This window comes from Thermobia domestica, chromosome 11 (genome assembly GCF_964235325.1).
Source record: "Thermobia domestica chromosome 11, izTheDome1.hap1.1, whole genome shotgun sequence".
In the NCBI taxonomy this organism is placed as follows: Eukaryota; Metazoa; Arthropoda; class Insecta; order Zygentoma; family Lepismatidae; genus Thermobia; species Thermobia domestica.
This window is the reverse complement of record NC_137464.1, coordinates 189458223-189483650: the sequence shown is the minus strand read 5'-3', so window position 1 is coordinate 189483650 and position 25428 is coordinate 189458223. Positions and strand designations below refer to the sequence as shown.

Here is a 25428-nt window from a genome sequence, read left to right as displayed (position 1 = left end):
TACCACGGACACGTCCAGAGGCCACCGTTTTCTCTTCATTAGGGGGGAAAATTTTCAAGACAAAACATCTACTTCTTCTTTCAGTATTTTCGTTCACTACAGTTTATTGACCCCTTAACCAAGTGGACAAAGCTAACAAAGATGATGAAAAGATTGATTGATTGAAAGTTTAATGGGAACATTAGCATCGAAGGTATTTGTCCCAGTCACAATCAAAACAACTGACTTGAATAAAACTTAAAAAACAACTTATAAAAATATAAGAAAAATACTGCTGCAAAAGAAAAGTGAAAATCTAAAAGAAAAGATAAAACAATAAATATGTCAGAATAACAAATATATAAATAATAGCAACAAATAGTAATAATAGTAATAGAGGCTATTTGTTCCCCTCACGATCCACATAACTGAGTTAAATAAAATTTAATAAACAATATATCAAAATATAAGAAAGTACTGTTCAACGTACAGGTCGAATTACGTGTTGTACACCTGAAGTGGAGTCCAGAAATCAGAAGGTGAATAAGTGACTCCTGATTCTATTACACAAGTGATCTCTTCTGATACAACAGATTGAAATGAAGGCAGAATACCTATAATGTTTCTAGTATTATGACGAGATATGTTTAATTTCCATCGTTTGATAAAATCGAATAATAATTATTAAAGTGTTCATAGTTTGTATTCTTAATAGTAAACGGCGAACGTCTCAGTCTGTGCGTCACATTATTCTTAGTAATAAATAGTTACGCCAATAGATGTTGCTATCTGCACTATCGGGAGTTACACTGTGGAGGCAATTTTCCAATTTAAAACTACTGTGATGAATGATGATTTAATTGCTACTTGAAAACTATATTGTTTCAATTAAATTATTTCAAAATAGGACAAGGGCCGTAACCACATATACATTTGAGCATTAACCCTTTTACGATCTATGGTATGTTTTCGTACCATAATACATCATATCAAAACTATACGTGCACCAAAAGAAGTGTCCTTCCTATGTCTACTAAGTTGTAAAATAAGCTCTCGACTTACTTGAAGGATACCAAAATCATACCGAGATTCAAGAACGAACTGTTCAATTTTTTATGTAACAAAATGTATTATGCCATTAATGTATATTTGGGTGATACTTTGTAAAATTAATGTATTACCAATTATATTGAAAAGATAATATTTGACAAGTCCTAGGTACTGATCCCTGACTGATGATGTACGAAATAGATGAATAAAGAATGAATAAATGAATGAATGCAGTGTTGTCTTTAACCGCTTAGGTCTATTTAGGTCCTATAACAGGCATTTAAGGCGGTTTTTTATTGGTCGTCAGGCATGGACCAAAGAACACCTCAGATGCGTTTTGAAACCAGATGGTCAACTTGGTGACGCCAAATGGGGCGGGAGGGGGACGCGACATCACATTGTTTTCTTGAGGCAATTTCAAAAAATTTTCTCGTCCTTAGCTTTCAAAATATCATGTTAAAATTTTGCATGCGCATTGTGTATACCCCTAACTATTTATCAAAGTTCTTTGAGATCTCTACGTCAACCCGGGCCCAGGTTCGAGGGGCCCAAAGTTTTCAAAAAGGGAATTTTTCAGAAAATTTCCCGGTTTTCCCCGGTTTTCTGTTTCTGGTGTATGACACGGACAAGCGAGTAGTACCGTTGGAAAGTTTGCTCTATTGTGAAAAAACGAGGTATGAACCATGATCCTACGATAAAAGGCAATGAAGCACTATCTGCTTGGCTGAAAGTCTAAAATTTACCTTTAAAAGCGAGGACCGTAAAAGAGTTAATATGGTATGGAATTTGGAGTGGTTAGTGGGCAAAGTAAAAAGAAATAAATATGTTAAATGTAACCAATTAGAACTTTTAATTAAGCACTATTATTTTAACCTATGGTGTACAGCGGGCCGAAGGCTCGGGCTGAACAGCTAGAGTATAATGAATGGTAATCTTACCTTACAGTGCTCCAGTTGACTCCTTTTTTGGGATCCATGTCATCTAAGTGCTTTTGAAAGAAAAGCAAAGATGCATACCAATCAGAAGTATTGAATTCGTAAGGAATATTCCAACCTAATGGTCCGAATTTTCTCCTTTCTTGGACCACTGTATGTAAGAACGACAGAGCATATAGCATTGGATGATATTGAGGATATTCGGTGTATTCCAGCATCTCCTGCGTAATGCTAGCATATGTTCTTTTAAGACCAGCTTTTACACCTAGAATAAGAATAGGAACACCAAATAATAATTCTTGTTATTTTTCGCATTTCCATCACGAATAACTATCATCAAATTAATGATACCAAAATATAAAATAAAAAAGTCATTCTTAGGTAACATTGACATTAAATATTGATTGGGTAATTGCTTAAGTTTTAGAGAAGACTTCAGCGCCGAAGCTATTCGTCTTCATCATGATAAGGCCAATGCCCCACTCATTGTGCACATTAAAAAATCAAAATAAAACTTCTTAAAAATTGTAGTTCGTATATAACTTTTATAAAATAAAAGACTTAAAAACCTAAAAGAATGAACAAAAAATACAAAACATAAAAACAACTCAATAAAGAGCAACAATAGTGACACATAATGGGAAAAATCTAAAAAAAAGAAAAAGCGCAGAGAACATCAACTATTCCAATTTCGCAAACAAATGTGAGAATGCAGTCACTAACAACTGCGTTATCTCCAAATCTGACTAAGATTTTTAGGCAGTCCTAAACGTTCTCTGAGGTCTAATTCTTTTGGACATTCAAGATTATGTGATAACTGAGTAGCCACTTGCATTAGAAGTAGTGAACTTAAGTGTAGAAAGTTAGAATAATGGCGATGGGAATCGATATGTTAATCAAACTTCAACAAATTAAGAACATCTGACTGTTGTCGTTCGTGGTCTCTGGCGTTAGGAAATTTAGTTTGACTTTCATGAGCTTTAATTTCCGAAGAATTTGACATGTCCATAATTTCAAAACGAATTTGCAAATTTAATAAATATATACGTCTATGAGCCATTGTGTCTTTAGCTTTCTTCTCCTAGTTGTTTGAGTAAATTATACACTTGCACAATGAACTATGGTATCGTTGTATCATAATATGTCTGATTGAAAAAGTAGAATTTTCATGTCAGATGTGTATAAACAACATGGCAAGAAAACAGTGCGTGAATTATGGTATAAAGAAGTGCAATAAGTAAGATTAACATTAAATGAAAGACGACTTATGCGCCTCTCAAAGTTTTATTATGAGAATCCTATCCCAGAGTCACTTAGCAGCCAGAAGAATCATCATTAGCTAAAATGATTAGCTAATCAATCAATCTTGTTTGTGTACCCGTTGAGATTATGTACCTCCCCTCTAGCTAAATAACTACAAATCTCCTCCTTCAGCTTAGTGATAAAAGACCAATTTCAAACATATCATAAATGACCCAGTTTCGAAAATGACGATACGGCAAGTATCGCGTAATCATTTCTATGAATTAAACATAAACGGGTTTGTTAAAAATATATTTCTTTTAGTTTCAACATTAAACTATTACTGGAAATGAAGACTTACACTAAGATATTTAAATATACTCTACTAAAAAATAGATTTTAATTTTCAATTGCATATTTTACACACATAAATATATTATTATAAAATAAAATACTTCTATCTTAATCAACCTGGACATAGAAACATTTTCATTATTACTACATTATTTTAATTTGTTTAGCTATAGAATTCACCAGTACTGTACAATATTTCAGAGGAAATTGAAAAGATATTGACTAACTTCTTAACACATCAACAAAGTCAGATAACCTAAGTTTACAACAGGAAACACAAATCAAAAAGTTTTTTTTTTTTTAATTATTTGTATATCATTTAACCAATTGTCCAGTTTCTTTATGATTTGTTAAATATTAATTGCTGATGATATCTGTGACTGGACACACGAAAATATTATTCTAATAAAGTACTTCTGTGTCAATGATTATTATAATATTTATTCGGTAATTCGTTTACACATGTATGATACAATAATAATACCCTAATTGTAGAAACGTTGTGTCCTTCTTATCTTCCTGAACTAACAGAACATCAAATAAACAAATAATAATAATTTACATTTTACCGGTATACACCTCAATGATATTGACAGATACATACCTTGGGGAGGATCATTCGTAAACTTAATCGATATTTGAAGAAACGTTATCGGAAACATAGGGTGCACTTCAGTTGTTATCCAAAGTCGAAAATCTTCATGAATACCTGGCGTCTCAGTTATATAAGTAACCAAAAAATTAACATACTCTAACCCCAGATGGCAGTTCTGTAGAAGAACCCATGTACCCTGAAACATTAAAAAAAATCTTAATATGTTTAGTAGAGCTACTCACATTAATTTGCTTAATTTGATGGGCAAATAATATAACTTTAATAAAATATTATAAAAAGAAGGAAAAATTCTCATGTTTTATTTGATTTTTGATATTTTTGAGAAGCAAAGAAATAATGAAGAATATTCACATGAAAAAAGAAAACTGATTACGTTACAATTTGAAAACAAGTTATAATATGAACGGTGTTAGACGAGAATTGATTAATTGCATGTTTAATGGGGATGTCAGTATTGAGGCTATTTTACCAACTACGAAAAGGCCAAGATCAATACATTCTCTTCATGCTAGTACTCAGTGGCGGATTAAGCTTCGTCGGCGCCCTAGGTACAAACTTAATGTGCACCCTTCTCAAAAGTATTTGCAGTATTTTAAGGCTAATATAAAATTAGCGAACATACTGAAATAAAAAGCGAAGGATAAAAATCAATAATAAAAGTAATAGGTCTAGTACAAACAATTCATTTTATGTATGTGCTATACCTAAAATTATGTAATGTATTGAGAAATTAAATTCACCAGTCATAAATGGAATTGCCTCCGCCTCACTTTGGTTGCTGCAAACTCGTGTATAAGTTTTTCAAAGTTGATGTGTCCTTCAGTCAAGATGTCTGCTTCAATGTGGAGAATAGATAAATCGTTCAGTCTTTTATTACACATGGTTGAACGAAGATAAATCTTCAGTCTTTTTAGAGCCGGAAACGAACGTTCAGCTGAACAGTTTGTTACAGCAGTACACAAAAATATTCTTAATGCAGTCTCCACATTTGGAAACACAGACTGCAACTTTTCATTGCGTATAAACGCTAACATTTCTGCTGATGAGTCACAGACTCCTCTGGTTTTCAGAAGTCCGCAAAATGCACCCATTTGAAAATGTTATTCTAGATCAGTTTCATATGCAGCATGCAGGTTGGCTGCGCGTTCAGAAATGACACAAGATGAACTTTGCAGAAACTTACTAAAAACCATGAAGGTGTCAGACATTATTTTATTGCTTTCCTTTCTTCTAATGAATTCAACGTGCAATTTATCAAGAATAGGAAGAAACACCTCTACTTTAAATCTTTCTCTTCCTGTTAGAACAACCTCATTGTCTCTTATTTCATCGACTTGAATGTTACGTTTCCTAAACCTTTTATAACTACACTCGTAATCCATATCAGTTTTCTCCATGGATTTTTGCTCATAAGAGTCCAACAAATCACGAAGAGAAGTTATAAAGTTCAAATAAATCATTACTATTGTCAAATCTATGTTGACACTTTGTAATTTTACGGTGACACTCTGGAATCTCTGCAGTATATCATTCCAAAAAGTGATCATGAAAGCTCTTTCCAGCCCGTTTAGTTGATTCAAGAAGGATAAGGCCCCATTTCGAACTAGAGGTTTCTCAAAAGGATCATCGCTTACATGAGTAAGGGTCTGAATTGCACTATCCTAGTTTTCATATTTACATGTACATATGTACATGTACATGTCCTCTCGTGCTGACCAACGTGTCTGTGATAAAGATTTTTATTTATAGTGTTTTCGTTCCTGGGTACATGAAAGAAGCAAGCAAGTTCCAGCGTTTTGTTGAACTAAAAAAAAATAAATAAATAAAAAAAATAAAATAAAATAAAATAAAATAAAAATAAAAAAAATGCTGCACTACTTCCGATTAAGTTCAAAGAATGAGCTGCGCAGGACACATAATACGCTTTAGAATTTATTCCTTTAATTCGAGCCTGTAAACATCTATACGCCCCCGACATATTTCTGGTATTGTCGTACGACTGACTTGTGCAATTAGTAAGATCAATAGAATGTCTGGTTAAAATATCGATTACAGCTTCGGCTAGATTTTCAGACTTGTGACCTGGATTTGACAGAAACGAAAGCAGCAGGTTTACCCTCTTCATTCACATATCTTACAAAAGCTAACTGATCACTATGCGAAATATCTGAGGTTGAATCAACTATTATGGAGAAATACTTGCTTTGTTTCATGTTATTAATAATTTCTTTTCTCACTCTATCAGCAAGCAGTTCAATAACTTCATGTCAAATTGTAGAAGACAAGTAGCTTGTATGACCTTTCCCGGATTTCCATACCGTTCAATGCGTTCCGCAAGAAATTGATCAAGCTTGGCAATAAGCTCTAAAGACATTATGTATTCCCCGTTTGAATTGAATATTTCTTCGTGACCACGTAAGGGAAGCCCGTGACTTGTCAACTTCTTTACGACAGAAAAAAAACTGTTCTTAAGACACTGAATATTAGAAGTCTTTATAGGGCAGGCGCGTTAAAATCTGTAACGAGTGAGTTAGAGAAATACAGGATGGACTTAGTAGGAGTTCAGGAAGTTAAGTGGGAAGGAAATGGATCTGAGAATTCCGGAAATTTTACGTTCTTTTACGGGGAAGGAAATAAAAATCACCAGTTAGGAACAGGGTTTTTCGTTCACAAACGAATATTACCAGCATTTAAACGGGTTGAATTTGTTACTGACAGACTTTCTTTTATTACTCTTAAGGGACGGTGGTGTGATATTATTTTTTTAAATGTACATGCTCCAACTGAAGATAAGGGTGACGATATAAAAGATAGTTTTTACGAAGAAGTGGAACGGATATTTGACCAACTCCCGCGATACCATATGAAGATTCTATTAGGGGATTTCAATGCGAAGGTAGGACGAGAGGATATTTTCAAACCGATTATAGGGAACGAAAGTTTGCATAAGGAAAGTAATGACAACGGTGTTAGACTCGTGAACTTTGCAACATCCAAAAACCTAATCGTGAAGAGTACAAAATTCCCACATCGCGACGTTCATAAATACACTTGGACATCACCAGACGGAAAAACACATAATCAAATTGATCACGTTTTAGTAGATAGAAGAAGACAATCTAGCATAATTGACGTCCGGTCGTTTAGAGGGGCTGATTGTGACACTGATCACTACCTGGTAGCAGCGATAATACGGGAGAGATTATCGTTGAATAAAGGTAATATTCATTGTCCGAAAACGGAGAGATTCAATTTAAAGAAATTAGAAGAGAGCCAGGTAAGAGAGGAATACCAGATTGAAGTTTCGAATAGATTCTCAGTTTTAGAAGACTTGGGGTGCACTAGTGTTGAGGATACTTGGATTGAAATTAGAGATAGCATTAAAAGTTCAGCAATAGAAAAACTGGGACACGCGGAAATACGTAGGAACAAACCATGGTTCGACCAAGAATGCATTAAACTAGCAGAGAAGAGAAAACAGGCAAAATTACGCTGGCTACAAAATCCGAATGAAATAACTACACAAAATTTCGCAGATATCAGGCGGAAAACTTCCAAAACTTTTAGAACAAAGAAACGGGATTTTTTGAAAGCTAAAATTAAGGAACTTGAAGATAATAGTAAAAATAAAAATATTCGGGACATGCATAAGGGGATAGGCGAATTTAAGAAAGGCTATCAACCTCGTGCTTATATTTTAAAGAAATCTGACGGAACAGTTCTCACTGATACGGATAGCCTCTTAAATAGATGGAAAGATTTCTTTGACGATTTGCTGAACACGCAGCCAAAAACTAATGTGCGTGGAGAAAAGGAGATACACACCGCAGGACCGTATATCCCAGAACCTAACCGAATAGAAATAGAAACCGCTATAAAGAAATTAAAGAAACACAAATCTCCGGGTGTAGATGAAATTCCGGCTGAGTTAATTTTAGCTGGAGGCGAAAAATTGTGGAACAAGATACATAAACTCATTCTCCTTATCTGGAACAAGGAAGAATTGCCACAAGAGTGGAAAGAGTCAATCATTGTTCCAATTCACAAGAAAGGCGACAAAACTGACTGTAATAATTATCGAGGCATTTCTCTTCTGTCAACATCCTATAAAATCCTTTCAAATATTCTGTTAGCAAGATTGACCCCATACGCAGATGAAATTATTGGAGATTATCAGTGCGGATTTAGACGAAATCGATCAACTATCGACCAAATATTTACCATTCGCCAAATACTCGAAAAGAAGTGGGAATACAATACCCCGGTACATCAACTATTTATTGATTTTAGAAAGGCTTATGACTCGGTTAGGAGAGAAACATTATACAAGGTTCTTACAGAACTTGGAATACCGAGAAAGCTAATTAGATTAATTAAGATATGTTTAAGTGAATCCCAAAGTAAAGTCCGAGTAGGAAAATTTTTGTCCACGAGCTTCCACGTCGAAAATGGCCTGAAACAAGGAGATGCGTTGTCGCCATTATTATTTAACTTTGTGCTGGAATACGCCATAAGGAAAATCAAAGATAGCAACCAGGGCCTAGAGTTGAACGGCATTCACCAGGTTATGGCATATGCTGATGATGTAAATTTAATAGGGGATGATAGGAGAACAGTAGAAGTAAATGCAGAGATCTTATTAAACGCTTGCAGGGACATGGGTTTAGAAGTAAATGCAGAGAAAACTAAATACATGGAAGTGCGTCGGGACCGTAATACTACAAATTGTAGAGGTGTTAAAATATTAAATAAAACTTTTGATAAAGTGGATATTTTCAAATATTTAGGATCAATATTAACAGACGAAAATCATATTCACGAAGAAATTAAATGTCGACTAAAAGCAGGGAATTCGTGTTACTATTCGGTTCAAAATCTCTTGTCGCGAATTCTGTCGAGGAATTTGAAGCTTAAAATATATAAAACGATAATCATGCCTGTTGTTCTGTATGGTTGCGAAAGATGGTCGCTTACTCTGAGGGAAGAACATAGACTGAAAGTATTTGAGAACAGGATCCTGAGAAGAATATTCGGACCCAAGAGGAACGAGAATGGGGAATGGCGGAAGCTTCATAACGAGGAACTACATAGTTTATACGGTTTACCCAACATTGTTAGGGTCGTCAAGTCTAGGAGGCTTAGGTGGGCAGGTCATGTAGCTAGAATGGAAGAAAGTAGAAACGCTTTCAAAGTCTTGACTGGTAGACCCATAGGAAAACGACCATTAGGAAGACCTAGGCGCAGATGGGAGGATAATATTAAGATGGATCTCGCAGAGATAGGAATACAAAGTAGAAACTGGATGCAATTAGCTAAGGATAGAAGTCAGTGGAGAGCTTTTGTGAACGCGGCACTGAACCTCCGGGTTCCATAGGCCATAGAGTTAGTTAGTTAGTTAGACACTGACCCAGTACGTATGTTCTGTCTGAATATGTGATTGAAAATGGTTCTCCAAGGTCCTAACAGATCTCTGCCTTGTTAAGAATGCCAACTCGTATTTTTTGTGTTCTTCAGAAATTTCGTGTGATGCTAGAATAATTGAAATGTTTTTCCAGTCTGAAATGCCGTGAGTTGCGATCTTTATCTTGCCTTTGAACAACCTACATGATGCACAATATACGGTGCCAGTGATACACGAATATACCAAATAATTCCGCAAAATAGATTCGTCATTTACAAATTTACGATAAAAAGCACTCTTATTTAAAAAAATTGTCTTACCTGCTATGAATCTTTGCGATTTAGAAAAATCGTTTTCAGTATTCTGATTAATTGCACAGTCTGAGAAGAATGTAAATTGTAGACTCATTCATACACCACTCGGCAAAATCGTCACTAACGAAATCTGCACTCTCATTGTCACAATCACTAACTCCTACGAATTGAGAAGGCACTACTTTAAGTGCACTTTTTTCCTCCCACAATATCGTCAACGTTTTTCGTTTCACAGAGTTCACCCGATGTAACCGCTTCCACTTCCGTTACTGAACTGCATTCGGAAATCACTTGTTACTTTCGCCTAAAAAATGTATCTACTGTACCAAGCCTTTTCTGTAGGGTTGCTTCTCTTTCACGCTTTTCGTTTGCAAGTTTACGATAAGCCGCTCCACTTAATTTTGTTCGCTTCATGATGCCGGGTAAAAAAAAAAAAAAAAAAAAAAAAAAAAAAAAAAAAAAAAAAAATCGCAAACGCACTAGCAACCAACTGAATGCACGAGAAAATACAATATGACAAAAACTAGTTGCTTCGAATTAGACATCTGCGTAATTATTTATTGCAAAGCACATATAGTCATCTGCGTATAACAGAAGTAACTCCGAGTAGATTAAAAACACGATTCAAAAACAACCACTTTGGCGGCACCCAAGGGTGGTGAGAGATCGATGGTTTATTTACAAAACAAACCAGCAAGGTTGGGTGGGCGGCTTGCATTATTGTCATTGTAAGCGATAAAAGTCACAGCACGGGTTAAAAAACAAAGTGATGACGCCTCAATTTGAATCTGAAGGAGGAAAAGCAGACGAAATATTTCTCGATAACACATAATAAATACGATATACCAAGGTTTCTTTCGTATGAAGCAAAAGTGTTGTAAACTATTGAATTGAAACATTGGTTTCAAAGGTCTAAATTGTTACTGTGTACGTAAGACATATTTATATTCTGGAGAAAAGAGTTGCCGCCCCTAGGCACGTGCCTAGTGGGCCTATTTGGTAATCCGCCACTGCTAGTATTCCTTATGGAAAAATAAGTTCTAAGATAAATGTAAATCTAACATAAGCTCAATAGTAAAATATAATAAATTAAAAAAATCGAAATAGGTCATGATAAAGCGAAGATAATAAATAACAAAAAAGAAACAGAATACAAAAAAAAGCAGTAATAATAATACAAATCAGATAAAAAGCTCAGAGAACGTTAACTATTTTAATGAAAGGGACAAAAGCGAAAATACGGTCGTTAAAAGCGGGTTATCTCACGAAATCTCACTAATATTATTGTTGTTAGTCAGTTCTAAATATTTTCTGAGATCTCATTATTCCAAACATTCTACAAGGGTGTACCGAATACTCAGTGGCACGATGCAGACTTCACAATATAAACGCTGGACATCATGTATTAAATATGAATATGTGAGATGAGAGTAATCACTTCATTTCTTAGACTAGAACGATTGGATGTCGGCCAATTGTTCAAAATAGGTTCTACAAAGCCTGATCTCAAGCTGCTTGCTAGTAAGAAGGCATTCAGTGAACCAAATAACTACAGAAATCAGAGAACGGGAGACTGCTCCAGTTTAACACCGGCCAATTCTTGGCTACTGTATTGGTACATTCATTTCCCTGAATGTTAACATGTCCCGGGACCAAGGAGACAACGACGACATAGCTCTGTTGGTGTAGCTGCCTCACATCTCAGCGCTTTGCAAGTTTGTGTAGACAAACGAACGACGTAGCGGAAGGTGAAGCGCATGCTCAAGAGCAATCTTAAATGGTGTTAGTTCAGCACTGAATACTGAACACAAGAGATGCAGACTAAATTATGAATGGTCCTTGTCTGTGATGAAGGGACAGCTGACAAAGTTCTCATCTTCTGAATCATAAGTAGTGAAACATTAAAATTGGGGTATTGTTTTATCAACGGTTCAAACTCTTGTCGAAATTCCTGAATACTTGTGTGCTGTTGGGCGTGTGGCGACAACCTAAAGTCGAGCCTTTGCGAAGCCAATATTTATTCTAGAAGGCCAGAAACGTGTAGCAAATAGACAAATTCGTTCGCGATGTTTCTCTCGTAAGCACGAACGGATCTTGGTAGAATATTACATGGATAGGTACAAGCGTATAGTAAACTAAGAGGATTACAATTGATGAACGACGATAACGAGAATAATTGTTTAATCAGCGCAACGCTGTAATTAAGAATAAAATGTAGCTCTTTAGGTAATTTAGGACATATTTCTATATGCTATACAGATGATCCTCTAAATGACGACATATTTTATCTCTAGAAGGACATATTTCTATATGCTATGCAGATGATCCTCAAAATGACAACATATTTTATCTCTAGTCACCATGATATTTTTATCTCCAGAGCTAAAGACATCTTCAATTTTCATATTATTTAAGAAGAAACCTTGAAAATATCAAGCAACAATTAGAAGAATTAACTAAACACATAATACATTTTTAAATATAATTGAAATGCCTAGATGCTTTAGCTGATGACCAACAGAGTGAAATTTTCTATTCATAAAACTTTCATTAGCAATTTCTTTTACTTATATTTAATCTTTCTTTTTTTTTTTCCTTTCTTTAACCCCGTCGTAGGGTTTTTAATGTGAGTTTAGGCAGCCTTAAGGCTATACTCCCTATTACACTTTGTTATACTTGAGATGAGTTGACTAATCTATCTTAATAATCCAAAATCGGAGCGATAATCCTTGTCAATGAGGTTTCATATAATCCTTAAAACCAGTTATTTGAAATCTTTTATGATTTTGTTATTGTCTGTTGATATACATAAAGATAAAATCGTTCAATTATATCTGTCTTGGAAACAAATTAATGTTTCGTAAGTTTAGTAAGTTTTGATTTAAGGTCCATATCCAAGATTCCTAGAAATGTAATCTTTCATTTGTGTTAAAATACTTCTTCTTTTATTGCACAGGAAATTATTTTTAATTATTGAAATACTCTTCTGCAAGAATTATGTCTATATTGATTATTTATATTCAATTCTAATGCAGATTACCTAAATCTGTGTTTAATGCTGCTTTTGCAGTTCTTATAAAGGCACTAAATATAATTTAATGATCCACTTATTTGTAGATTATCTAAATATTTGAGAGTAAGTAAACATGATATATTGTTTGAAATAATTTTAAAATGTATATCTCCAACAGTAGTATGAAACATAACATACGTTCATAAAAACTTCAAGATCAGAATTTTATATATTTAAGTGATTTGAAAAAGAATCGGAGAAGTCATACTTAATTTTGCCTGCTAATAATGCTAATAATTCAAAAATTAAAAGAAGTTTCAAGGAAGAGGAAACTATTTTAAAATGAATTAAAGATAAAATGAAATTAAAATATATGTTGATGCAACAGATTTACATAGTTAATTTTTCTTTTTATAACTAGAAAATAGTTCATAAATTTTAGAAAAGTTGTTTTACAAAATCTGTGATGTATCAAGTATCGTATTTATGCAACGACTTATCCATATGTACTACAAACAAAATGTTGCAAACTATACTTAAGGAATCAAACTTATGGAAAGTGGATTTCCAATTTCAGTACTGTCACAGCATTTTTAAAAATGTATATACGACATAAATTATATTATTATTATTATTACAAATTCAATAATAATAGATGAAGTACCTGTCGCTTTTTCTTATATATACTGTATATATACGTAAATGTAAAAATCGAAAATTATGTCTAGAGTCCGGACAATTGAACGAAAGTTTAAGCTAATTATTGTAGGATATGGGAACAAGACACTAAGTGCTTAAAAATAAGACACAGGCTTTTACGGTAGTTAAGAGATATAGCATGTGAAAATAAAGTTAGATTATGATGAAAATTAGAATATATTGGTAGTTAGAGTATAATAGAAATCAGATTATATTGGAAGTCAGAGTATAATGATATAATGATTGATGTGTAACACGACTAATGTACTTGTAGAGTACATTTGATATAGATAGCTGTATTATAGAACGGCACAGATTAAGAGTAAAGATAGAGAAGAATTTAAATGTATATCTTTATAGATTTTAGTTACTGACAATTATAAATTTCTTTCAAAGACATAAAAAGCCTACAAAATTATTAGAACTGGCAACTCTAAGTGGGAATATTATGGCGCCGAACAGATAGATGGAGATTATTTGACGCGGTTCTCATTTTATGTTTAAATTTTGTTTGTAGTGGAATTTAAATTTCGGGATCCTGTTAAATATTTTTAAGCCTTACATTTTTTTCATCTTTGCTTACGAAGTGATTTTGGTAGATGTAGGCAAACCACTATATGTCCCGAATATTAGTGCATGTCACAATGAACTTCCGAATAATAAGTACAATCCTTTTGTATTATAGTTTTTCCTTCCTTTTATCAGAGATTTACTTTTCTTACCCCCTGAGCAAAGCTTCTGTAACAATCAAACATTAGAAAGTTGTTTGTAAAGATTTGCAGCTTCCATAGCAGAGGAATTTTCCGAGATATTAATTATGATTTTCCTGGTTACTAGCAAAAATATATTGACTGAACGGATGATTATTTTGAATAAAACTATAATCGACATATTTAGTCATAGAGTCATAGCATAGAAACCTTGGAGATGGAAACACTTCAGACGTGTGGGTTGGCAATGTCAGACGACGACCGAAGTACTAAATTGTTGTGGTGAAGTGTTAGGACAAATTACATACTACGCGAGGAGCAGTAGAACAGAAGTGTGTAATAAGCTGAACAGATAGTGAAGCTCTAAAATAAGTGACTACTCTGGTTTCCAAAGATCGCAAATTATTGGCGCTCGGTTATGTGTCGCAAGCGTAATAAAAGTGTCAAATGTGTTGGGTGTTTCGCAAAGGAAAGAGTCCAAGGTGATGATGGTACGATACTCACGACGAAACCACATAAGCGAAAAGGAACAGTGGTCAGAAGAAAACTGTAAAGGTCAGGAGGTCCCGCAGAGCATTAATGCGGGTCATTGTCATTCAGAACCGTCGTGTGACTGCGGTGCAAGTGACGGAGAAACTCAAGCAGTATCTTCCACAGACTGTGTCGACAATCACGGTCCATCGTAAGTTACATGACATGGACATAAGGGGTCAGGTTGAAAGGCGAAACCGCTGATAAGAGACCATCACGCTTTAGCACGATGGCAATGGTGCCTCGAACATGCAACACAGACTGCTGATGACTGGAAATGTGTGATACTGTCTGATGAATCATTGCTCATATTATATCAAACCACGGGCCGTGTTATGTTTGGAGCACGCCCCCCCCCCCAAAAAAAAAAAAGCTTTTGATCCTCAGTGTGTCCACCCAGACGCGAAACATGGTGGTGACTCTGCAATGCTGTAGACCGCAATATCCTGGCTTTTAGTGGATCCTGTGCAGACACTTACCGGTACTGCTAGTGATTATCTCCCAATTTTAGTGGACCACGTGCATCTTATAGCTGGATCTCTTGCGGCATGGTTTGAGGAGCATCGAGATGAAGTCAACACATCCCCTAGCCCGCTTAATCCCGGTTCTAAACATAAAGAGCATCAGTGATCTGTTATGGAGTCACAAATTTGGTGCAGATTTCCATCTACATTTTCTCTCACGGAACTGAGTGATGCACTGCACGCGAATAATAAAATATTCAGCTTGCTACCATTCACGCTCACTATGACTAGGTTCCATGTCGCATCAGAGTTATTTTGACAGCAAACGTGGTTCAAAGTTGCACTTTTTGCAAAGTTTCACAGGTGTTTCCATTAAATTGATAAGTATCAGCTGTTAACATAGGGAAAATAAACCTTACATGATATATAGATACTAAAAATATTGTTATTTTAAGAACTTACATTAACGACAGCTTTGTCTATACCCTTTTGAGCTGGATCTTCCTGACCTTGACCCATGGATACGGCTCGAAGATCTATATTATACTTCCTTGCTAATGTGTCGATTTGTTGAGTAGGATCAGAACCCATACTCAGAAGGCCAACCAATGGGGTATTCCATCTTGATTCTCTCCACATACCTTCTATATCTAGAATCACTGGTTTGGTAAAAGCTATGTCCAATGAGTCAGCAACATATTTGCGAGATTGTGCAAGTGTTCGATCAGGACACCATGCTCTGTAATAATAATAATAATAATAATAATAATAATAATAATTCAAATTATATATATATATATATATAATTTTTATATAAAAACATTTAATAAGTGTGAAAATCCGTATTTACAGACTTTTTATTTGATATTGTTGGAGAGAAATTAGTATATGAAAAGTTTGAAAAGATGAGATCATATAATTAATACATGAAAAACATGATCAAGGGAAGAGAAAGGGAATAATGAATGAATAATTATGGTTTATTGGAGTTGTCAGCAGCAGGGTATTTATCTCCGTCACAGTAAGGAAAATGTTCAACACTTGGTTTATATTAAACATCCAAAATAAAACTTCTAAAAAAGAAAGAAAAAAGCTCAAACAAAGTTCTACACGATAGAGATGAAAAAACAATATGTACAATTAAAACACAGGTCACGAAAAAAAAAGGAATATACAACAAAACATAAATCAAAATGGCATTAATAATAAAATATACCACGGAAAAGTTAAAAAGATAAACCTCAAAGCACATCAACTACTCCAATCTTATGAATAAGAGTAAGAATACAGCGATTCGAAACATTACCATCTCCAAAAACTTGGTTAAGACTTTTAGGTATTCCTAAACGTACAACTATAACGTGTATTTATTTTGTTTATTTTATTTATCTTTTAGGGTAAAAAGTGCTATATCAACATGCATTTACTGAATATTAGAAGAAGAAAATGTAATGTTTAGCGTTGTGAAGAACGTTTATTATATATAATGCTTATATTTCTGGTGTTAAGTAGAGATTCTTTTGTTTATCGGTTGTCAGGGAAACAATTTAGTAGCCAGGTAGATGTTTGTTTGAAGATACGAAGATGTAATGAATCAAGACGCCATTTAAAAAAATCGACATTGTTATTGAGATGTAATGTAATTTACAAATACTGTAAAATATAGTGCGATATAAAAACTATTTGTTTGTATATGATTTCTTAAATGATTTACGTATAAATAGTTATTAATATATATATATATATATATATATGTGTGTGTGTGTGTGTGTGTGTACCGCTATAGGGAATCAAAGTTTCACTATGTGGAAACCTTATTACCTTAGAACCATTAACATTGCTCTACGAATCCACGAAATAGTTATGTCGATTGTTACGTTAATAAATAGTGCTAGTGTCAACGTGTATTGACATTAACTGCTATCTGAAAAGAATCGATGTAACTATTTGATGGATTGGTAGATCTACTCTATGGTTCTTTATCTGTGACGTTGCCACATAGTGCAACTCGTGTTTATAAACGAGAACCTGAAAGGTATACTATGATGTGTATTTTTTGCTTTATTTTGACTTGTAGAATAGTACTCTGTAGCTCGCGCCATTTTCAGAACGCCCGATATATATATATATATATATATATATATATATATATATATATATATGGAATAATTTTAATTGAACTGGGGTGACGTTGTAAACTTTCTCTGAGGTCTGAATATTCTGGACATTCTACAAGAATATGACAATACTTAGAGGAACAATACAGTTTTCACTTTTCGGACGGTTAGAGCCAGGCACTAAATATGTATGAGTGAGGTGAGAATGTCCGATACTCAAGTATTTGACGATCACTTCAAATGATTGAAGTTTAACGGAGACGTCAGAATCGAAGAGGTTTGTTCCCGTCACGATCAACACGATTGCTCAGAAACACAGACTATCGTAAATAAAATTTAAAAAAGAATATATTAAAATATAAAGAAAAAACCTGCTGTAAAATAGATATAAAAATGTAAAAAGGAGAAAATAATAAACATATGAGAATAACAAATATATAACAATAACAATAAATAGCAATAATAGTAAAAATACAAAAATATATAACAATAACAATAAAGAGTATAAAATAGTGAAAAGTCGGAATTTAACGTTTCAGGCGAACCTTTCCAAGTGGGCCGACTACCGTTCACTCAGCATCCATCAAATTTCAAATTTCAAATTTCCGTCATTCAGATTTCCGTCATTCAGGTTTCAAAGAAAGTGCAGGTGGCTCACGAAAAGATGTAGATTTCACTCCTTTCGAGAAAAGAATCTATCATTGACACTGGCTAAATTTTAGACCTATTATATAAGGTGAGTGCCGATGAGCTGGAGCTGACGAAGGCCACAACTAAAAGAAACATGTGGGGTTTTGGGTGATTCACTCGTCGATGCGACTTGGTTAAAAATTTCTGGACTTTGACCGGGAACAAGATTTGTTTGGGTGGAAAGGTCGGACATCTAGATTGCCAGATTACGTCTAGGAGAGACGTGATGTAGATTTCCAAGAAAGAGCTGCAACAGTAGCAAAGGGCACAGAAAGCGAGGAATGAATGCTTTCTTTTAAGCCACGTCTAGTATCGGCAGCAGAGATCTTCTCAACAATCATTAGTTATTGAATACGTTTCTCACGTTGAAAGGCTGGGCATTCCCAAGACCAAGCAGAATGTTCGCGCTTGCAGTTGACACAAAGTGCTTAGTCACTGGACAGAGCTCCACACCATGACTACCCTGGCTATAATTCGCACTAAGAGCAGCACTTGCATTACACAACCTGCTGGTGTGATCTGAAGTGTTGACATCTGAAATAACGTAGGGGACTGAGAATATAGGGATGGATCTTAAGTGGAAAATAACCAGCCTTCATGTAGTCCGCAAGTGTAAGCAAACTGAAAGTAAGAATTAGTGACGGAGTAGCAACGAGTTTACCTGATTTCTTATTTTTGATGTGAGCTACCTCTACACCATGTTGGTTAGCCAGGTCTGATTTAATCTCCTCCTCGGTGGCGTTTAGGAGGTCCCAACCTGATATAACCTCGCAAGAGACGTTCTGTAGATGATGGGGTTCTATGTTCACTGGTCCAATGTTAGTCAATTTGAGTAGCTTTGCTGTTTGTTTCTCGTCAACTGTGTCCATCAATAAAGTATCATTCCGTAATTTCTTGATATCTTTAAGCTGTCCGGAATTGTAGGTAATAACTTTATTAATAAGGAAAGGGAACAAGCTTTTAAAAGCTCAATAAAATGCCCTATGCATTAAAATCAATCAAACATGTTTTAGAACTAGACACGATTCGTAACTTATATTTCGGGCTCTTTCAGTATTTACTTTATCTTCTGGGGAAATTCCCGAAAAAGGGTGATTCAAAAAAGGGTTTAAAGACCTAGAGCGGGAGCCAAAATAAATGACACGTGTAGACCAATATTTAAGGAACTTGAAATATTGCCTTTACCCTCACTTTACATATTTCGAATGTCGCTCTTTGTTAAAAACAACATTGAGTTATTTAACACACTATCAACCCATAAATATGGTACCAGGCGTAAGGATAAAATTCCCAGCAAACAGCATTGCACAAAGTTATACGAAAGAAATCCAATGTTTATGGGTATCATATTATATAATAAACTTCCTCAATATATTCGAAGGACAGAACAGAAAGGAGAATTCAAGAGGCTAATGAAAACAAACTGCTTTTATTCCGTAAATGAATTTTCAGATGTGTGAATGATTTTGCCTATCCATAGTATTGAAAACATTTTTTGTACTGTTTTTATATCGTAGATGTAGCATAGTAGTTTAATTCAATCTGTATGTATTTGTCATTACTATGTATGATTTATATCTTTGTACCTTTGACGAGTCTAATTCATACGCACGTAATCGTGCAATATGTATGATTATGAAGCCGAAACGAATGAATGAATAGCAGTCGAAGGAGATTTGCTTCAGGATTGCCACTATCAGCATCTTTATCTTTAATTACAAGATATCAGGCTACAGACATCACAATATTTGTCTTTTCCACTTGAAAGTATGCTCATTTTCATTTGGGTTGGAGTGTTTGTGAGAGGGTGAGCCCGGACCCAATTTTAAAGTTTTAATACCCGTAAAAAGTTGGTATTAAATATATATTTATAAAGAGAAAATGTGTGTGAACGCCGAAACTTCACACCGGGGTGCTTGCGAGGAGAACTTACGCTACTCTCCTGGCCATCCTTTAAGGACACCCTCACCGTAGGATCAACGTGGGGTAGACGCGATCAAGGGGAATGGGGGTGCAAGAAAATCATTCCCGTCGACTGAAACGCATAGTTCCGAAAAAAAAAAAAAAAAAAAAAAACAAGAAAGGAACTAAAAGAAACAACCTGTCAAATAAAATGATAGACTGTACCAGCCCATAAGGGAACAGAGTGTGCGGATTTTTTTATTTTTGAGCTTTTATTATTATTATTATTATTATTATTATTATTATTATTATTATTATTATTATTATTATTATTATTATTATTAATGTTTTATTACCTCTTTGTATTTTTTATATTTTCAAAGTCTCGGACACCGGACAACATGAACTTTGGACGCATATAACAGCCGGCCGGGATGGATGCACTTCCACTTGAGTTGGAGGAAGACGTCCACGGACCATTCACTTCCCAAAACTCCCACTAACCATTTATGGCGCTACTCTATCTGGGCCTGCTGGATGTGCATATGCTTCATTTCTTTGTCCCATGGCTACGGGTCCATGCGTCTTTCAAATCACAAATCCAATTATCAGAAACAGGTCACAGCGAGGTTGGCCTCCAGAGAAAGCAATACACATCCAAGACTTATCTTTGCGCGATCGGCGTTCTAATTGCCGGGTGATCGGCCCGGCACAACCACCAACCTGGAAGACCAATGGCTAACTGCAGTTTCGGAGAACTGGGCGATGGGGGCGATAATCCCGAAGCTTGGGTAATTGGGAGATGTCCTTGTGAACTAATCACCGACATAAAGTCATCTTAAGAGACTTGCTTATCGGATATTCTCATATTACTCTTTCCTATTTAATGAGTCTGTATTGTGAAGTGTGTATCATCTCGCTGAAGATCGGCACATTCTTGTAGAGTTTCCAGAATTCAGACTTTAGAAAACATTTTAGGACTACCTCAAATCCTTATTTCGATTTTAGGGGATAAAGTATATCTAGACAGTATTCTCACTTTTGTTCATGAGTCTGGAAGATTTAACGTGCTCTGAAGTTTGCTTTATAACTTTTCCCTGTGTTACTATTATCTCTACTTTTGACTTATTTTCTAGTTATTCAATTTATATTTTGTTATTGATTCTTTCAGCCTTTTCATGTTCCCTGTTAAAATTTTGGATTTTTTGTTTTGTTTTGTATTATTTTATTTTAATGAATTTATATTTGAACTTCACTTTTTTATGAGTTATATTATGAATTTGTATAGTACAGAATATGTCGGCCACTGACCTTATAGTAACGGAGTCAAACAGCCTCGCTGCTGACGTTCCCACTACACATCTAGTAATCAATCAATCAAAATTTTAAGAAGAAGAAATGGTGAAGTAATAAGTATTACGTCACGATAAGATTAATGGCCAGCATATGCCATTCATAAAAGAACTTCATAAATAACAAGAATAAAAAATGTACGACTTGTAAAAGCAGATAAAAACATCTAAAACTTGGATCAAATATAGAACGAAACAAAATAGACAATTATAATTATCAATGATAAAAATTAAAACATTGGTTATGATAAAGCTAAAATAATAAATGTGAAATAATAAAAAGAAATGTTAATATTAATAAAATAGATAAAGACTAAACACAAAAGCCTCAGAGAATGTTAACTGATTCAAATCACACTAATAAAAGCAAAAATACGATCACCAAGAGCAGTTTTATATCCCAAAACTTGACTAATATTATTAGAGAATCATAAACATTTTCTGAGGTCTGAGTATTCCGGGCATTCTAAAAGAATGTGCCAAATACTCAACAGGACGTTACCATACAATACGGACAGTTAATTTCCCGCTCTAACTGGAATATGTGAGATGAGATTATTCTAGAACGTAAGCACGCCAGGATCAGATCATTTTCGCCACTAGTAGGTGAAAACGTCTGTTAATTGCTTAAATCAGGCCTTACAGAATGAAGCTTACGGAAACAATGGATTTGAGAGTCACGGTCAAACAGTTCTTCCAACATTAGACTAAAACTTTGTCTACCGATTGGGAGAACTTTGACTAAGTGAACGAGACGTGGAACCACAGTTTAACATGGGATTCGAACCACATGAAATCCTACCGGGAATCAAGCCCGGGTTTCCCATGCTGAAAAGGCATAAACGTGTCGGTCAAGGCATAAATACTTTAAATGGACTAACACAACAAATCGTTAATTCACCATTTTATTTACCTTATAACTAACAACTTCCTAAAAGGATCTAGAAGGTCATATCCATCTGGAATTTCATTTTCTTCAGGTGCTGCAGATTCAAACCACTGCTTCCACTGCCTATCGTTTGACGAAACCTAAGAATAGAGTGAAAACAGTCAATTTTAAAACAAAAATACAATAATAGGAATTATTATTATTATTATTATTATTATTATTATTATTATTATTATTATTATTATTATTATTATTATTATTATTATTATTATTATTATTATTGAAAAACTAATACTTTATCTTAATTCGAAGTTTCTGAAATATACAGGGTGTTCATTTATTATGTAGCCAAAATCCACTGGTAAAATCCTCACATCTAAACAATGAAAAAAGTCTGTATGAACATAAGGTGAAAAACGCATTGTTTCAAAGTTACGATATGCCGAAATCGAGAAAATTGTAACTTTGAGGCTGCCTAGCTCCAAAACTATGAGAGACATCGACGGCGGTTGAAGAACTATTGGAGGAACTAATACACTGTCTATTTAAATAACCATGCTTTAGAATTGGGACACATCGGCGCAATAGATTTTATAGAGGGAGCTGCGGTATAGGTTCCGCTCTTCTACCTCTGTCTCTAAAATAATGTGTGCCGGTACAACCCAACTCTGAAACATGGTTATTTAGATAGACAGTGTACTAGTTCCTGTAATATAACTTTAACTGCCTTTGATATCTCTCATAGTTTTCGACCTTGGCAGCCTCAAAGTTACAATTTCTCGATTTCGGCATCTCGTAACTTTGTTCAAATAGACTTTTTTTTATTGTTTAGGTGTGAGGATTTCACCAGTGGATTTTGGCTACATAATAAATGGTTACATAATACATAATAAATAATAATAGTACATATTTATTATTTCTTCCTGAACATTATTTTGGTAATAGTTTCTGTATCTATCTTTTTACACGCATAATATATATTACTTTTTCACATATTACTTTTTCACTCATGTAGTTTCAAGCATACATACTCTCTTACTTTTACTTATATATCTTACTTTCAAGCTATAAATACAAATTGTTGTTTATTTTTATTGGCATTTGAAAGAAAGCTAGTTCCTAATATATATATATATATATATATATATTAGGGTTCCTACTCATCTGGAGAAATCTATTTAACTGACTTCTCCCTGATCTTCCCTGACTTTCATGACAGGTGTCGGATGACGTTGTCATGTAAATACGGAATAAATAACAGTGAATATTTATATATGAGAACATCTATTCTATAGAGACAAATAGTAATCAATTGCTCATACGTACACTTATCTTCCATAAAATCTTAAGAACGTCCATTATAATGGTTGACTAAGCTGAAATTGGTATACAATTAATGTTAGAAAACACATATTTTATAAAAATTTCCCTCACTTTCCCTGATTTCCAGTCTTTTTCCCTGAACTTCCCTGACCTGCACCATTTTCCCTGACTTTTCTGGTTTCCCTGACCAGTAGGAACCCTGGATATATATTTTCCAAGGTTTTTTTTACTGAGTTGATCAATACATACGTTAGTAAGGTTTACGTCTATATTAACGCATATAAGGGAGAAAAAATGTAAATTTGAAGAAAAAATAAAAATTGATATCAATATCAACAGAGAGTCTTAATTAGTGTTATTAGGAAGTGTGGATGTGGAGAGTAGAAGTGATCGGATATATGATAACTGAGTATTATCTTAATTAACAATTTCTATCTTCATCTTTTACTTGTACCTTCATCATTTATTGGGTCTCGTCTCCCTAATAACTTCATACCGATTTCTCTAATAACTAGTATTTGTAATTCAGACTCTCCAGTCAAAAGATCATTTTTACTTAGTCACCTGCCACGAAAGAACGAATACAGTAAGTTGCATTGATTCAAGACAAAATCAAAATTATTCTACAAGGAAAAAGATTGTAAATTATTTCCTTGATTTCCTGAGGAATTGTTATCGCAAGAGAATAACGGCAACGTATGTCCGTGTTTAAGCTCATTTTCGATAATCGTAACAAACCTTCACAAAGTTCCTGACTGTGGTGGTTTTGGTATGTCATTCTGTAAAATGATATCTTAAAAAAACTGACTGTTTACAAAAGTACGGTCATGATTTGAGATATCCCAGACTTCGTGCTTTGTTAACTTACGAAATAATATCTCTAAATAATTTTGCAGTATCTCAACTTAAGAGATTGATTCACATAAAATAAAGTTCTTGTTATCACACAGATGCTCTTCAATGCAAAATAATTTTGAAAATAACTCTTCAATGAAAAATAAAAATCTACAAGATGTGTTCCACGTCGACTGGCGCAGAAAGCACGCTGCTGATACTGAGTGCACTTAGCTGTAGATTTAAAAAACAAACTGCCATTTGCGTCGTTTTGCTACGATCATTAGTCGCCGAGTTACAGCCGCTGAAGTGAGCATGCACAAGTTGGACATTAGATTAGTGACAATGAAGGAGCTTGAAGAACAACGTGTGTGTGTGAAATTTTGCTACAAACTTGACAAAAAGAATTACAGAGACATTTCAATTGCTTAACCAAGCATAAGAAGAGGACTGTATGAGTCGAACGCAGAGCTATGAATCATTCAAGCATTTTGAAAAGAGCAGAATGTCACTCGGTTAGGGTCCCAGGCATGGACGACCATGTCGAGAGAGTTCGTGATGTGATTCGTGGAAATCGTCGTTTAACTTTTTGAAAAGTTGGTAACGAAGTGGCATCAGTATCGGACCATACAAATAAATTTTGATTGAAAAACTTCAAATTCGTCACGTCAGTGCGAATTTGTGCCACGTTTGATGACTGACAATCAGAAACAGAACTGTGCTGAAATCTATCAGAAACTGCTTACCCCTGCAAAGAACAATGAACATTTTCTTCAGACTTTTCCTGTTTCACATTCTTTAGACCACTTTGAAAATACGTCGTTTCCAAACCATGGAGAAAATTTAAGACAATGCGACAGAAGACATTCGCGCGATCCCACAAATTGCGTTCTAGGAGGCTTTCCAAAAATAAAAGAAACGTTCGGAACAGTGTATTGTCAGTAGAGGGAGACAACTTAAAATGTTGTAAAATGAGCAGTACAGATTTCATAGCATAAGTTCGGTCTTTTTTG

The 25428-nt window shown here is 34.5% G+C and overlaps 1 protein-coding gene across 1 annotated transcript in view; it reads right to left on the bottom strand.

The window, feature by feature from the left end:
• The window catches only part of kl-3 (dynein heavy chain 8, axonemal kl-3), a 555080-nt gene that overhangs the window by 57223 nt on the left and 472429 nt on the right, over positions 1-25428 (bottom strand). The window contains exons 59-62 of the mRNA XM_081731423.1: positions 22283-22398; positions 15771-16047; positions 4165-4351; positions 1968-2229 (exon numbers count right to left, since the gene is read on the bottom strand). Coding sequence (XP_081587549.1) covers positions 1968-2229; positions 4165-4351; positions 15771-16047; positions 22283-22398 — 842 coding nt within the window. The remainder of the gene's footprint in view (positions 1-1967; positions 2230-4164; positions 4352-15770; positions 16048-22282; positions 22399-25428) is intronic.